This window comes from Pipistrellus hanaki (assembly GCF_964339955.1).
Source record: "Pipistrellus hanaki genome assembly, chromosome: 10".
NCBI classification, from domain to species: domain Eukaryota; kingdom Metazoa; phylum Chordata; class Mammalia; order Chiroptera; family Vespertilionidae; genus Pipistrellus; species Pipistrellus hanaki.
In genome coordinates this window covers 59,844,872-59,860,380 of record NC_140512.1, presented here as the reverse complement: position 1 = coordinate 59,860,380, position 15,509 = coordinate 59,844,872, and the positions used below count along the sequence as shown (strand labels likewise).

The window sequence follows — 15,509 nt, the reverse complement described above, 5'->3', positions numbered from 1 at the left end:
TACAGAGAGGAAGAAAGAGGGATAGATTGTTAGAACATCGATGAGGGAGAATCACTGATCAGCTGTCTCTTGCATACCCCCTACTGGGGATGTGCCCACAACCAAGGTACATGCCCTTGACCAGAATCAAACTGGGGACCTTTCAGTCCACAGGCCAACGCTCTATCCACTGAGCCAAACCAGTTTCGGCTGAAAATTTAATTTAAATTCCAAATAAATATAGTTATCTACTTTATGACTGTGGGGGGAAATTGGAAAATTTGAGAAACAGTTATCTAGAAATTCAGAAAATACAAAAAAAATACAAAAGTAATAAAAACACAATTAATATTTTTGTTATTTTTGAATCATAAAATATAGACAAATTTATAGAAATAATAAATGTTTCAATTCTCATTTTGTTTAAATCACATTAGTATTTTATCATTTAAAAAAGATCATGTAGCCCTAGCCGGTTTGGCTCAGTAGATAGAGTGTCGGTCTGTGAACTGAAGGGTCCCAGGTTTGATTCCGGTCAAGGGCACATGCTTGGGTTGCAGGTTTGATCCCTAGTAGAGGGCATGCACGAGGCAGCCAATCAATGATTCTCTCTCATCATTGATGTTTCTATCTCTCTCTCCCTCTCCCTTCCTCTCTGAAATCAATAAAAATTTATTTTAAAAAATAATAAGTCTCTTAAAAAAACATGTAAATAAATAACAATGCTTCATGCCAAATGCATCAACATAAGCCAAATGTATGGATTTTAGAGAATTCTTTGTTTTATTTTAGGATGGTTTCTAAGTAAAGCAAAGACTTTTATTTTTAAAAAATAAGTTTCAAAAACTCTAAAATTCTAATGATTTCTGCAATTTCTTTGAGCTTATAAAAAGTTGCTGATCTCCCTAGGTCTTAGAGATATCATTAGCAACTTTAGGGTGATTTTTATCTACCTTGAAGAGACCCAAGGATTAGCTTACCTATATATGCATTAGAAAGTGACAAATGATAAGCAAGAAATGCTAGAGAATACAAAGAAATTATGAATGGAAAGATGCTTTATCACATCTATGAGGCTCTATTGAGAATCTCTTGCTAAAAAAATAATTTATTGTTTTCAATTGGAAAATAAAATAACGGAGAAAAGGCTTAAACTTACTTTCCATTAGTTTATTAGACTTGGGTTACAGGTCGATGGCCTATGTTATCCTGTTTAGCCAAAAGACCTTTACAAATGCTACTTGGTTTAGGCTCAAAACCATGCCCCAAGCTCAATTTCATTTCCACCGTCTGTGGCTAAGACCTTGACATCAGGCTGCATCGTTTCCCCCACACTGCAGAGAATCCTGGATGGTTTGTTTGGTTGAAAAAAGGCTTTTCAGAATTTTTGCCTGGAAGTAGTTCATTTAGAAAAATGAAAGCCTGAAAAAGCTGAACTCTGTTTGTTTTTTCTTTGTTTTTTCTTCAGTAATAAGGAAGTAAACACCACACAGGACTGTGACCTCCATTATCACAACTCTTACACGTCTACTGAGAGTGAACACTTTGGATGGAAATTGAATAAACGGCATACTGGAAGGAATTAGTTTCACCGTGGTGTCTCTTATCTCACTTCCTCATACCCTAAAAGTTAAGTGACTGCAAGTATCTGCCTAGAGCAAACATACATTTCTTTCATCATGAACTATGGAAGTACATTTAATTCTGAGAGGATCCTTTTCTTTCACCCAACGATATGTTTTGGGTGTCTACCATGTGCCAACTACTCTTCTAACTATTGGGAATATAGTGGTGAATTAGATGGACACGGTCCAGGCTCTCTTAAAGTTTATATTTAAATAAGTAACGCAGCCTATAAACAGGTAAGCATATAATGAATCAAAAAATAAAACAAAATAATGAAATAAAAAATTATTAGGGGAGGGGAAAATTTTATAGAATGTTATCAAGGGATCCAGTCATGTGTATAACTGGGAAGCAGCATTACAGACAGGAAACAGCAAGTACAAAGGCCCCGAGGTGGGAATGAACTTGGAATGTTTAAGGGTTAGACAGAAGGCCTGTGTGGCTGTGGGTAGTGAGCTAAGGGTATAGCGACATGAAATAAAGTCCAAGACATAGCCAATTAGGGTCAGATCACATATAACCTTGTAGGTCATCCGACGGAATCTGAAGTTTAGCAGAAATGGGATTATGAGTAGTGTGAAGAAACATAGTAAGTAAATGAGTGACATGATCTAATTTAAAGTCTATGTAAATTTATCACTTACATAAAACATGTTGGCTAGATGGATTCTCAAAATTGAAGGGAACAAGAGTGGAAGCCAAGGTGTGGTAGGCAGAGTTCCAAGATAAATCCCTGGTGTGCATGCCTTGTATAATCCTCTCCCCTTCCGTGTGTATAGAACTTATGAATACGATGAGATTTCAGTCCTGTGATTTTATGGCAAAAGTGAAGGATTCTTTAGAGGTAATAAAAGTCCCCATCAGCTGACTCTACCTTAATCAAAAGGAAGGCTATCTTGGGTGGGTCGGGCGTAATTAGAGAATTCCTTAAAAGGGATTTTTCTGCTGGCCTAAAGAAGTAAGTTTCCCTGTTGTCAAAGGAAGTGGCCATATTACAAGGATTTGGGTGTACCTGGTAGTTGCTGAGAGTGACTCCATGCCAACAGGAAAAAAAAAGGGGGGGGACACCTCAATAATTCAACCAAAGGGAACTGAATTCTGTCAATAACCTGAATGACTTTGGAATAGAACCCTGAGCATCTTCAGTGATTACAGGCTCAGCTGACACCTTTCAGGCTGGTGAGATCTTGAGCAAAGGACCCAGGTAAACTGTGCCTCGACTCCTGCCCTGACCCACTGAACTCATAAGATAATACATTTGTGTTGTTTTAAGTCACTAAACATGTAGTAATTTTTAACATAATAATAGAAGATAAATACACATGGAACTCAATTAGCAGACAGGAAGTTTTGCACAGGAACAGGGGAGCGTGAGAATAGAGATTTTAGCTTAATTTAGATTGTTGGGGGAAAAGAACAGAAGGCAACAGATTTTAATATATTCGGGATAAAATGTAGAAAGTGGAGGAAAAGTTTCATCTATTGAAATGAAGTCTGAGGGGAGAATGGCAGAAGAAGAAGGGAGTGGTGGATCAGAAATGTTGCTGTGGGCATGTTAACTAGAAATATCGCTTAATTTTCCAAGTGGCCATGTCGGATAGGCAGTAGATAAATGAGTCTGGAGCTGAGAGGAGAAAGCAAGTTAGGGATCTAAAATTGCTATGTACCAAGCATATAGGTGGCTTCATAAGCCATGGAAAAGGGTATGGTAATTTGGGGAGTAAATGGAGATAAAAGGAACCAGGAATGCACTCTGGAGGTGCTCTACATTTTAGAGGTTAGGCAGAAATGTGGGAATGAGCAGAAGACCTAACAAAAATCCTATGAGAAAAGCACTGTATTTATACCAGAACACAACAAGTCTCAGAAAGTTAGGCTAATTGCTCAAGGTCACGGACTGTGTGGTGAAGCTGGGTTTTTAACCCAGGAGGAGTGTTTGAATCATAACCTCTTTTCATTAATGCATCGTGTCCTCAACGGAAGCTCCGGAGTGAAAAGAAAATATTCCATATATACTGAAAAGTATCCAGAGGCCAGAGTACTAACCTGATGTTTTAAGGACACTTGAGTACATCATACAAATGATTTACTCCATAGCAGAGCCATGGTTTGACCTGAAGCATAAATGCCTGTCAATGTTGAAACTCAGGAACACAGTGTTGTTATTGCAGATCTTATGCCCAACTACGAAATGATGAATAATTCTAATGAAACACACACAAACTGTCTCAAAAGAATGAATGTGGATATGGAAATTTACAGCCTTGAAACAGATTTGGGCCATTAAGATCACTATAAGCCAGTGTCCACACTGATCATAGTCTTTTTGATTAGTGACTGTTTTGATTATTTCTGAGTCAAAGCCATTTTTCAGTTTTGCATTTGTGTACTTCCAGAGGTTTCTTTTCAAATATTAACGATGTGTTATTTATGAGCCAGGCTTAGATTTCTAACAGCAATAATAAAAGTAGAAGCCGCAGCAGCAACACTAGCATGATTGACAGTTTCCTATGTGCCAGGCCCTTTGCTAAGAGCCACATTTGCGTTTTTAAGCCTCACAATAATGTTCGAAATTAGAGTTTTGCCGCCATTTCACAATTGAAAAACCTGATGTTCCCAGAAATTAAGCAACTATATGGCAAGATTGGAATCTGAACCAAAGCCTGAGTCCAAACTCTGTAATATCCAAATTTCTTCTATCGTATTGGAAAGAGAAATTCTTTCTGAGAAGTATATATTACTCATTTCTGTAGGGGAAAGTCATGGTATCTTTTGAAGGTAACTACTGCTAGGTAACCGATTTACCTTTCCCTCTGTAATTAGTTAAGAAGAGAGGTTAGAGATGTAGGCTTTGAATTTTGGGCACCTATAAACTCATTTCTCTTATCATTTGTTGGTTTGTAAACCTACGATAGTTATTAATTAACACATAATTAGTAACAGGGACTGTACTAATCATTGATAATACAACTTCCTTCCAAGCTGCTTTGTATACACACGTATTTCATAGCTGACCCAGCATGAACTGAATAATATACTTTGATAATCAGCAAGCTATATAAATTGACTTGTGATAATGGTGCAGTTTTTAATCTGGTAGGTTTGTGGGGGGGTTTTGTATTTAACTAATAGCTGCTGTATTTATTAAATAATATTGATGCGTCAAAGCTACTCTTGTGAGAACAGTAATTATGCCTAATAAGATTTCCCTTAATAACTTTATTTAAATATCAAAAAAAAATATTTTGTTATTTGGATAATTCCCAAGAACAGTCAGCACTTTATGCATTGGTACAGCACATCTTAATTAATGTTTATTAATCACTAACTGGTGCCCCTTGTTAGTGATTAATAAAAGAAGTTTAAGAATGAAAATTTACAAACTTTAACTCATTAGGAGTTGGCGATTGTGCATGTGTAAAGAAGACAAATTTATAGAAATGTGAATATTATTTATGATAAGAGAAGATGGGAATGGCAATGGAGAAGGAACTGAACAGAGTTTCCAATAGGAGAGCAGCCACACAAATAGAGAAGGAACTTGGCAGAACTGGTGGGTCTTCCAACAACCAGAGTAGGAAGAAATGGTTAATTACAGGGTGGTATTTATTAACAATAGTGTTAGCCATGGAAGAGATTGGGTGATAACTGGAAGAATATATCAGTGTAGCAATGAATAAGGATCAGGAAGAGAACATTTTGAATTGCAAATGTTTTCTGTTAATCTTTATTGTTTAAAATATTACATAGGTCCTCCTTTTCCCCCACTGACCTCTTCCAGTCCACCTCCACCCACTCCCCAGGCCCTCACCACCCCATTGTCTGTATCCATGGGTTACGCATATAATGCATACAAGTTTATTGGTTGATCTCTTCCCAACAACCCTCCCCTGCCTTCCCTTTGAGGTTCAACAATCTGTTCATGCTTCTATGTCTCTGGGTCTAAGGAATTAGAATTTTACCAACATGCCCCACTCATATACAGTAGATGAGGCAATGAGACTGCAGTGTGGAAAAGGGGCTGGGACTCGGGCCACCTGTCTCCAGCCCCCAGTTCCTCACTGACTAGAATCACTAGATCATCACTTAAATGCTCTGAGCCTCAGCTTCCTCATGTGAAATGAGGGGATGTCTACATGGTTTGAAATTTCTGCCTGCATGTTTTCTCTTCTTCCATGACATTATTATTCTGGAGGCTAGGTCCTTTTCCAACACTAACATTTCTACTCTTGATTTTTTAAAAAGAATAATCACTTATTTTTCAATTACAGTTGATATACCATGCTGTATTAGTTTCAGATGTCCAACCCAGTGAGTGACCAGAAATTTATATACCTTATGGAGTAACCTCTTTCCCCCCCACCCCCCCACCCCCGGTAAATCTAATACCCATCTGACACTATACATAGTTATTACAGTACTATTGACTCTATTCTCTATACTGTACTTTACATCCCCATGACTATTTTGTAACTGCCAATTTGTACTTCTTAATCCCTTCAACTTCTTTACCAATCTCCCCTCCCCTTGTCCCCTCTGGCAAATATCAAAATGTTCTCTATACTTATGTAATATACGCTTGATGAATGTGTACTCATAGAAGCAATAAATACACATGGAGGTCTCTGTTGTATGGTCCCTAAACTGCTATATCAGTTTTCTTTGTATGCAAGTTCTCATTCTTCCCAGCACAGAGTGACATTTTTTGTCTTGGGTTTCTTGGAAAAGCTATGCATGTACAACACTTTGAAAAGACTTCTAGAAAATTCAGTCTGTGAATCTGCTTCTTAAAGTGTAGCTTTCCTGCCTCTGAACCTTAATTTTTCTGGAATAAGGACCTAAATCCTGTTTCTGGGCATCCCAGGGCTCCCCACCCTTCAGGAACTTGGACAATAATTTGTCCTATTAGTACTTGAAAATATAGCTTGGGTGTAGAATCAATTTGAGCTCTCACATAAAAGCCTGGAGTTTCAAACTATTCTTTCAATAGCTCTTACACAGTGCCAAGTATTTTTACATAGTTATCTCATTTAATTATCAGAGTAATCATGTAAACTTTGCCTAGTTTAGATATGAAAAATTAAGTCTTGGAGAGCAATGTACTTTTTTATTGTTAAAATTCACAAAGTGACTTAATATTGTGGAATATTTAACCCAAGTTTTTTGACTATATCCACAGATTCCCCATTTTCTGCAATGGAGTGATAATACAATGCCAAACTTTTATTTAGGGTCATATATCTGTTCTTAAATTACTTTATTACTGTCATTTCTTATAATTACTTAATCCTTCAAAGTTTTTTAAATTCAAAGCCATGCCTTTGGTAACTAGTACTATAACTCTATCTGGCATTCATCATTTAAGTTCAAATGCCAGTTACCAAACACTTTATAAACTGTCCCATGCAAATAGGTCCATTTTGTTTCCTCTAACATTTGCAGTATTGTTTGTAATTTAAAATATTTTCCCTATTTCATTAGAATGGTCATTCAGGAGTTATCTTTTCTGAGCTGCCTTGGGGAATCTGTAGGTGCCTGTTAATTTACTACATCTTACATATTTAACTCTCAGTAGAAGGGTTAACCCAATAGAGCACCTCGGTCCCTAGAGTCTCTAAATTAGGTTAGTTGTCTGCTTTCCATTGATTAAATCACCAATCCAATAATATTACTTACGAATTGAAATGCTCAGCAAAAATCAAGTTGGTGGAAGTACCGGTGATCGTTGTCAGTCCACCAATGGTAGAAGAGTAAGTGATGCACAAACACATAAGCTTACACATCATATGGTCCTTCTTTGTTTGATATTTGATTCCTGTGACTGTATTCTGTCCAACAAGAAAATTTACTATGAGAACAGCTTTATTGGTAGCCATGACGAGCAGTAAAAGCTTTGTTATGGACTGAATGCTTGTGCCCCCGTCTCTCCCCAAATTTCTTATGTTGAAGCCTTACCCCACACTGTGATGCTCTTTGGAGATGTGATCTTTGGGAGGTAATCTTCCTTATACCACCACATCATCTCAATTTTGTCTACTGAAATATTTCTGGACTTTGTTCAGTTTTTTTCCATCCCCATTATCGTGTTGGTCTAAATTGACATCATCTCTAACTTGGGTTACTGTAATAGTTTCCATATGGGCCTCCTTGCATTAATTCTGGCCTATGTCAGATCTACTTTACACACTGCAGCCTTCTAAAAAAATCTAGATGTATTTAAGACATACAAAGAGGAGGGTCGCCCTGTTCCATGGCTGACTGTAAGATTGCAACTGAGAGATCTTTTTGAGAAATCATAATCAGAAAAAGTTCCTACTTATGAAAAGCCATAATGGTTATGGAAATGGCACTTAGCATGACAAGGTCAGATGCATTGAGTTGTAAGTTGCCTTTTGCTTTCTAATTAATTTAAAGGTTAGCCCCCAGGGTTAATTTACCCCAAAGAGGTTAATTTAGAAATTCCTCCTTTGCTTATATTTCCTAGATGGAAATTATTTGTATTCTCTATGATAAAAGTTTCCATTGAAAATTTCAAAACTAAATGGCAAATAAATAAAATAGAAAAATAAGTTTATAAATTCTTATGAGTAACACAAAGTGAAAATAAGGTTATAAATATTATTTACTATAGGAAAGACTTCAAACTACAAAAAAATGCATAATTTGGATATTATCAAGTTGATAATAAGGAAGAAACTTAAAGATGTAATGTGTATATAATTTCTCATTGTCACATTAAAACTTTCAAAAATAATATATATATATATATATTAATTTTATATAATAGCTTAATGGCAAATATAGGCATATAGGTATATAAAACAGTGATTAAAATGAAAGATACAAAAGTAAAAATAAATCTCATGGATTTTCTACACTTTTTTCTTATATAGAGATCTTTAAAAAAAATACATTAATGCACATAAGGTGATATATATGCAAATATCACAGACGACCTAGAAACGTATTAAAATCTCAAGGTAAATTCAAATTCTGCAGTAAATTGTAACACTAATGTCATAATACATAGTTAAGTGGAGGTGTTTGGGAGGTGGAATGGGGTGCACTACTTTTGTTACCCAGTAAACATGAGGCCCACACAGTCAACTCTGTGGTTATTTTTGCTTAGGGCAGGTGATTGTTGGGCTGAACTGCTGAAGAGATGATATGGTAATAAGAGATAAAGATTGAGGACCACCGGGACAGTAGTAGAGAGCAATGGGCAGAAAAACAGAGCTCTTAAAAAGCCAGGGATAAGCCACTAATTGAGCCAACTGTAGGTATAAAAACTACAAAAAATAAAAAATAAAAAAATAAAAATAAATAAAAAGAGGAAGGATTAGTCTTTGGCTACACTGGGCAGTGGTTTCAATTTGAGACTAAGCGTTTGATCGTAGGCTAAAAGGGAATTGAAATGAGTCTTTTGGGTAGAAAGTAAGACCTTGACTCTGAGGGCATGTGTTTATAGATGCCAATACAACAAAATAATGACTACATTTCTCTATAAGTGGAGAAGAAATTGTGTAAGTGTGTGTGTGTGTGTGTGTGTGTGTGTGATGTGCTAAAGATATAAAGATAGTAATCCTGTGCTGGTAACCAAAGGAATATTGTAACTGGGTATGTGCTTGGATATCCATGGATATATTGTAACTGGGTATGTGCTTGCTTTGTATGTTTCATAATGAAATTAAATATACAGAATAATGTAATTTGTAAAAAATAAAAAATAGTCCTGGTTAGGTGGCTCAGTTGGTTATAGCATCACCCTTTCCACAAAAAGGTTGTGGGTTGAATTTCCAGTCAGATCACTGTCTCTCTCTCTCTCTCTCTCTCTCTCTCTCTCTCTCTCTCTCTCAATAAAACATGTCATTAGGTGAGAATTAAAACTTTATATATATATACACTGTGGATGTGGAGAGCGGCTATAGTGTTTGGACAGGTTCAAGCCTTGGACTAATGAGAGGGCACAGAGCAAGTTCCAGCACAAATATAGCCAAAGGCCACGTGCAAGTCCCAGCATAATTATAGCCAAAGGCTATAGTTGTAAGCTTGATCTTATGATCCGAACCTGTAGCCCCAGGTGGCTGAGTGATATAGGCTGCGGGAGGTGCAGCAAGTAAACAAAATTAGATCAGGTACATGTAATTGAGTAGGTTCGAAACCCATGAGAATGTTGTAAACATCTTGACTATGCCCTAACTTTGCCTCATGGAATCTGGCTATAAAATAAAGACACAGTTTATAGGCTGTGGCGCTGTAGGCTGTGGTGCTGTCTCTCTATCAGAGAGGGCAGTGACCCACCCTGACCCAGCTTTTTTCTCTTGTCTGGCTTTTCTCAATCTTTACCGCCCCCTCTCAGTCTCATCAAACCTGGCTGTGCTGGCGCGGCATATATGGTGCCCAATGTGGGGATGAGTATGGAGAAAAGGGGCATGAGCTCAGGTTCACCCATGGCCATGGCAGCTCCGCACAATCCACATACTTATATGTGACTAGAAATAAGACTGAAATGAAATATGTTAAAATTTTAACACTGGGATTATGGAGATAACTGCTACCTTCTTTATATATTTTGTATGTCCCACAATCGTAAGAAAGATTTTCTAATATATAAAAGAATCATAGACTATTGGAGCAGATAGATGTTTAGAGGTTATTTGATACATGGACCTAATTTTTCAGAATGAGTCTCAATTTTGATAGCTAGTCATATTGCAGATTGAAACCAGGATCCATATATGAGTTCCCTCTCAATGGTTTCTCTTGTTTCATCCTGCCTCCCAGAACACTTTTTACATAGGTGAGTTTTTAAACCTACATCTAAAGCGTCACATTGAATTAATTTCACATTGCTTTCACCCCAGCAATTGTAACCTGTTGTGCTTTTGTTCAACCCCAATTGTTTCATTTATTCATATTTCACACAAACATATCTAATACTTTGTATGAGTTCCAAAAATTCTCCTAAGTGACTTAAAAAAAAGTGTTTGTCTTGGACATGACCAAATTCAGAATCTTCTGACATTGCTACTGGGATGGTGCTCAAGAGACATTTCAGAAAAGAAATGTGCAGATCCAGATATCCTAGTAACTCACTATGGCCACCTGGTGGCAGTGACTACAGATTCTAGGAGCATGTTCCACATTTCCAACCTCAGATGATAAACACACATACAGGAATCAGCATTGACTTTGCCCCTGGTCTCCACAGCACTGTAAAAAATAATTCATTTGGATAAGTGTGGTATGAAAACATTAGGATTTCTATTTATATTGAAATAATTATGTAGGGCTAGTTGCACAAATATTAGTTCCTGCCAATGATTTTCTGCTTGCCAAAGACAGCAACTTTAAAGTAGTCTAGCTCTTTTTGGGTATTTACTTGCCCTTTCCTTAATAATATTTATGTGATACTATCTCTTAATTTCAAAACTGTAGGCATTACAACTAAATTTCCACTATGTTAGACATGAATTGAGTTTCCTTTCACATCCTCCTTTACTGACCATGTTCATACTTTTCATGTCTCCATTGTTCTCCCATAATGGCTAGACTAGAGGTCCTGTGCATGAAAATTCATGTACTGGAGGGGAGGGTCCCTCAGCCCAGCCTGCCCCCTCTCACAGTCCAGGATCCCTCAGGGGCAGAAGGCAACCCAGAGATCAGGGAAAGGTGACACCCCCATCACACCTCTGCTGCTGCTACTGCCAGTAGTCAAGCCTCAGTTGGCCCTGGTTACCTGAACCTTGGGCTTGCTTGCACCTCAGCTGGCCCTGCTTGCCTGAGCCTCAGTCAGTGGGGGGAGCAGGAGGATGTGAGGCCCCCACAGGGCTGATGGGACTCCAGCAGCAGGTGCTCGGAGCATCCAGCCCTGTGCCTGCTGTGGGCACCACCATCTTATGACTGTGTGACAGTCAATTTGCATATTACGTCTTTGTTACTTTGCTTTGAGTTCAATGTTCAGAATATTGTCTAGAGATCTATTATCAGCATAGTACTAGGATACATATTACTTTTTCTGTTGTGTACTCCCCCCACATCTTTAATTGATTAGTTTTCTAAGTACATATCACTAAATCTCTGGATTTAGGTGATCTTATCTCAGAACACTTAAATGATAGAATACCTAATCCACATCAAGTAATCTACTAATTTCATTGCCTTGAAGGCATGTCTTCCAGAGCCTTCTGCCTGCTCTAAATCTAATCACTTTTTTTCTCTAAACCTGCAAAGAGCTATCTAGATGTTCATTTATCCTCTCACTTTGTTGATAGTTTCATGGATATTGATTTCTAGATTGGAAATAAATGTTACTCAGAATTTTGAAGGCATTTTTTTCTCTCTTGTCTCTGAGTTTCCAGTGATTCTATCGAGAAGTCTTCAGCCATTTACATTTTTGCCCTTTTTAAGGAATATGTTTTTCCTCTTTCTGGAAATAGAGTCTCTTCACCCACACTACTCTGAAATCTCAATGTCCTTTCCTATGTGGGTCTGTTTTATCTCCTGTGCTAGCACCCAGTGGGTCCTGTAATCAAGAAAAGCATACTCCTCGTTATGAAATTTTTATTGAATTTTTGATATAATATTCTTGGCTTTCCTTTTTCTGAAATTCCTGTTATTTTCTTGTTTCTTCCTATTTTCTCCTACTAAATTTTCCATTTATATCTTAATATATTATTTTTATATATTTATTTTACATTTTATTTTTGTCTTATTCTCCTTTTTAAATTTTACTTTTTAATCCTGACCTGAAGATATGTGGGTATTATTATTATTGATTTTAGAGAAAGTAAGGAAGGGAGAGAGAGAGAGAAACTTCAATGTGAGAGAGAAACATCAATCTGTTCTTTCCTGTTTGCCCCCTGACCTGAGATTGAATCTGCAACATGGGTATGTGCCCTTGAATCCAAAGTGCTGTGATTGGGTCTGAGTATCTTGAAAAATCAAAGAATTAGTCACGGACAAAGATGGTAAATGGAGGCACATTTTATTGAGAGAAAGAGGGACTCCCTGCAGCATGGAGCAAAGAGAGGGGGCCCAATGTCTCAGGTTCCAAAGTCCCATGCCCCTTAAGCCAGTCCTAGAAAAGGTGCAGCTGGGGTTCCAGGACCCAAAGCAAGCCAGTGTCCAGACCTTCTGTTCTATGTTGCAGCCAGGTATAGTTCAGCATCCAAGCTATTTAAAATCCTTTAGTCCTTGTATGGAGTCCTATATAGCCACAAGCTATGTGGGTGCAAGGGAGAGCCAGGAACCCAGTGCACCAGAGAGAAGATAGTGTGCTTTTTGTCTAGTGGTAGATATATGCTTTGTTAGCTCCAGATTAGTCATTTCAAAGAATTCTGCTTTAGATTGGTCATTTCAAAGAATCCATACATTTTAAAGCTCAAGTTCCCATGGGGAGATGAACTGGATTGAGAACTGCCATTTTGGGTCCAAGGTGACATCACTGTTCTGATAGCAGGGTTGCCTTAGCAACTGCTGCCTACCTCGGTTCAATTCCAGGTTACTTTGTTTTTCTCAGAATAGGACACAGTCAGCAACCTGCATCTGCAACTCTACACTCCCCTCCCAGACCTCCCACCTCACCCATGGTCCCAACCCTGACTGCCTACCCCCCTTCTATCTCCTCAGCCTGACAGGGAGTCCAACCCAAAGCCTTTTGGTTACAGGATGAAGCTCCAACCAAATGAGCCACCCAGCCAGGAAGTCTTCTTCCCCTTTTATAGACTGTCAGTCATATTTTGATGAGCATAATTTCTTTACCCTTTTGAATAGATTCATAGTAGTTTCTTTTCTTGTGTTTTCATCTTCTTGCATTCTCTGTTTCCTGCAAGTTTCCTTTTCATTTTTGTTTGTTTGGGATACTCTTTCTATGCCCAAGGCTTTCTTCAGATATTCAGGACTTTTTTAGTTGTTTGCTCTTCTGAAGTCAATGAAAAGCTGATTGGAAGCTCTGAAGGTGTGCTTTGGGATTCGATGTTGACTGTGGGTTTCAATGCATTTAGAAAAATCCAATGCTACATATTTTCATCTTCTCTTTTGTGCTGATTGCATTCTCCAAGGAAGAAACTCCTAGTTTCCTGCCTATTGAGCATGTGGGGGGCGGGGTGTGGAAATCAGGGGTCTCACAGTTTAGCATATAAACTGTCTCTCAATGCCCCTATTTTTATTGTGAAACCTTCCCCCAACCTGGAACTGTGTCTGGTTCTCCTTACCCTCTTACCCTCTGCTTCATTATATCTAAGATTACACTTCTCTTTGGTGGGAGAGGAGTAGTTGCATCTATGTACAGTTGAACTGCTTCATAAGGACGTTTTTATTTATCTCCACTTTTTAACATTTAAAAACTTTTGAGGCTGTTTCTATGTAAATTGGATTGTTTATTGTCTTTCCTCACCACTGATTTAGGATTCCACTTTTGTGGGATAAAGGAATCATTTCTCACCCATTCTCTTTTTTGTTTTGTTAATCCTCACCTGAGGGTATTTTTTCCATTGATTGTTTAGAGAATGGAAGAGAAGGATGGAGAGAAAGGAGAGAAAGAGAGAGAGAGAGAGAGAGAGAGAGAGAGAGAGAGAGAGAGAGAGAGAGAGAGAGAGAAGCATTGATTACTTGCCCCCCCCCCCCCCCCCCCCCCCCCCCCCCCCCCCGCACTCACACCAACTGGAGTCAGGGATCTTATCCAGGTAGGTGCCCTTGACTGGGAATTGAACCTGTGAACCTTCAGTGCACTTGCTGATGACACTCTAACCCAGAGCATGCTGACCAGGGCTCCCACCCATTTTTTTTCCCTTCCTCTAAAATGCTTATGTTATTATCTCCTCTTCCCATATTATGCATATGGCTTTGAAGTATTTCTATAGGAAGTGATTTATGTAAAGAAACTTTAGAATGAAAATAGTAAGTGAACAGCAGAAAATGTAAGAGGAGATTCTTCTGCTCTTGATATAATCTCTTCATAAAGATCGGATGAAGCTGTAATTGGTAATAACCTGAACAACACAAAGAAGCTGGTAACAAAGTTGAAGTTATCAATAAAACTCCTAGAATTGTGTTTTATATCAACTGTAGTTAATAAAGAATTATGTGGCATATTGTGAATTGGGAATATTAGGTTATAAAATAATAGTATGATGAATAGGTAGATATTAAAAATTTAGCTCCAGACATGAGGAATCTCCATAAAAACTCTACTTATTCAATGATGTTGAAAGTCAATTAAATCCAAAATTTATTTTACAAAATAATATTATTCTCAAAGTTAAATATTTAGAAACTTCATTTTAATTTCTTAGTGAAGAGCAAAAAGTAAAAATATATGTGCTATTGGGGAACATCTTGTTTTTTTTATAGTGGTAAAAATGACTGAAATAATATATAAATAATATAGCAGATTTTTATATCCAGCCGCATGACAAATCAGAGTCCCTGTTTAAAATATTTAAAAGTGCATTTAAAAATTTATCACTGAACTGATATAAAAGTAAGAAATCGGCCTTGACCTCAAAAGAGTGAAAGAAAAACTTAAGTGAATGTATAGGCAGCGTTGTGACCTGAGGGTTTCAGTTTATTCCTTTGCAGGCACAGCTGGAGATGGCCCATCCTGTGCAGGGAACTCCATAAGAAAACACTCATAAAGCTGGTATCCTTTGCAAAAGTAGAAAGCAAGGAAATCTCATGCTGACTTAAGAGAAAACATAATGTACCCTGAAAACTCTTAATTGGTGTGTGTATTAAAATAAAACAGTAATATAATTCAATGCTGCTGCAGCTTTTCCATGCAGCTACAACCCAGAACTTGGGGAATCCCCATAGACACTTCAAGGAAATTTATCATTTCTATATTTAAAGGCACAAAGCACACAAGAAAATAAGGTAACCAAAGTGAGAACAAACAGGAAACA

General features: G+C 37.6%; 1 protein-coding gene across 1 annotated transcript in view; it reads right to left on the bottom strand.

Moving 5' to 3' along the window:
- SLC13A1 (solute carrier family 13 member 1) overlaps positions 1 to 15,509 on the bottom strand; it is a 77,724-nt gene that overhangs the window by 23,884 nt on the left and 38,331 nt on the right. The window contains exon 7 of the mRNA XM_084897674.1: positions 7,282 to 7,433. Within this exon, the coding sequence (XP_084753800.1) occupies positions 7,282 to 7,433 (152 nt within the window). The remainder of the gene's footprint in view (positions 1 to 7,281; positions 7,434 to 15,509) is intronic.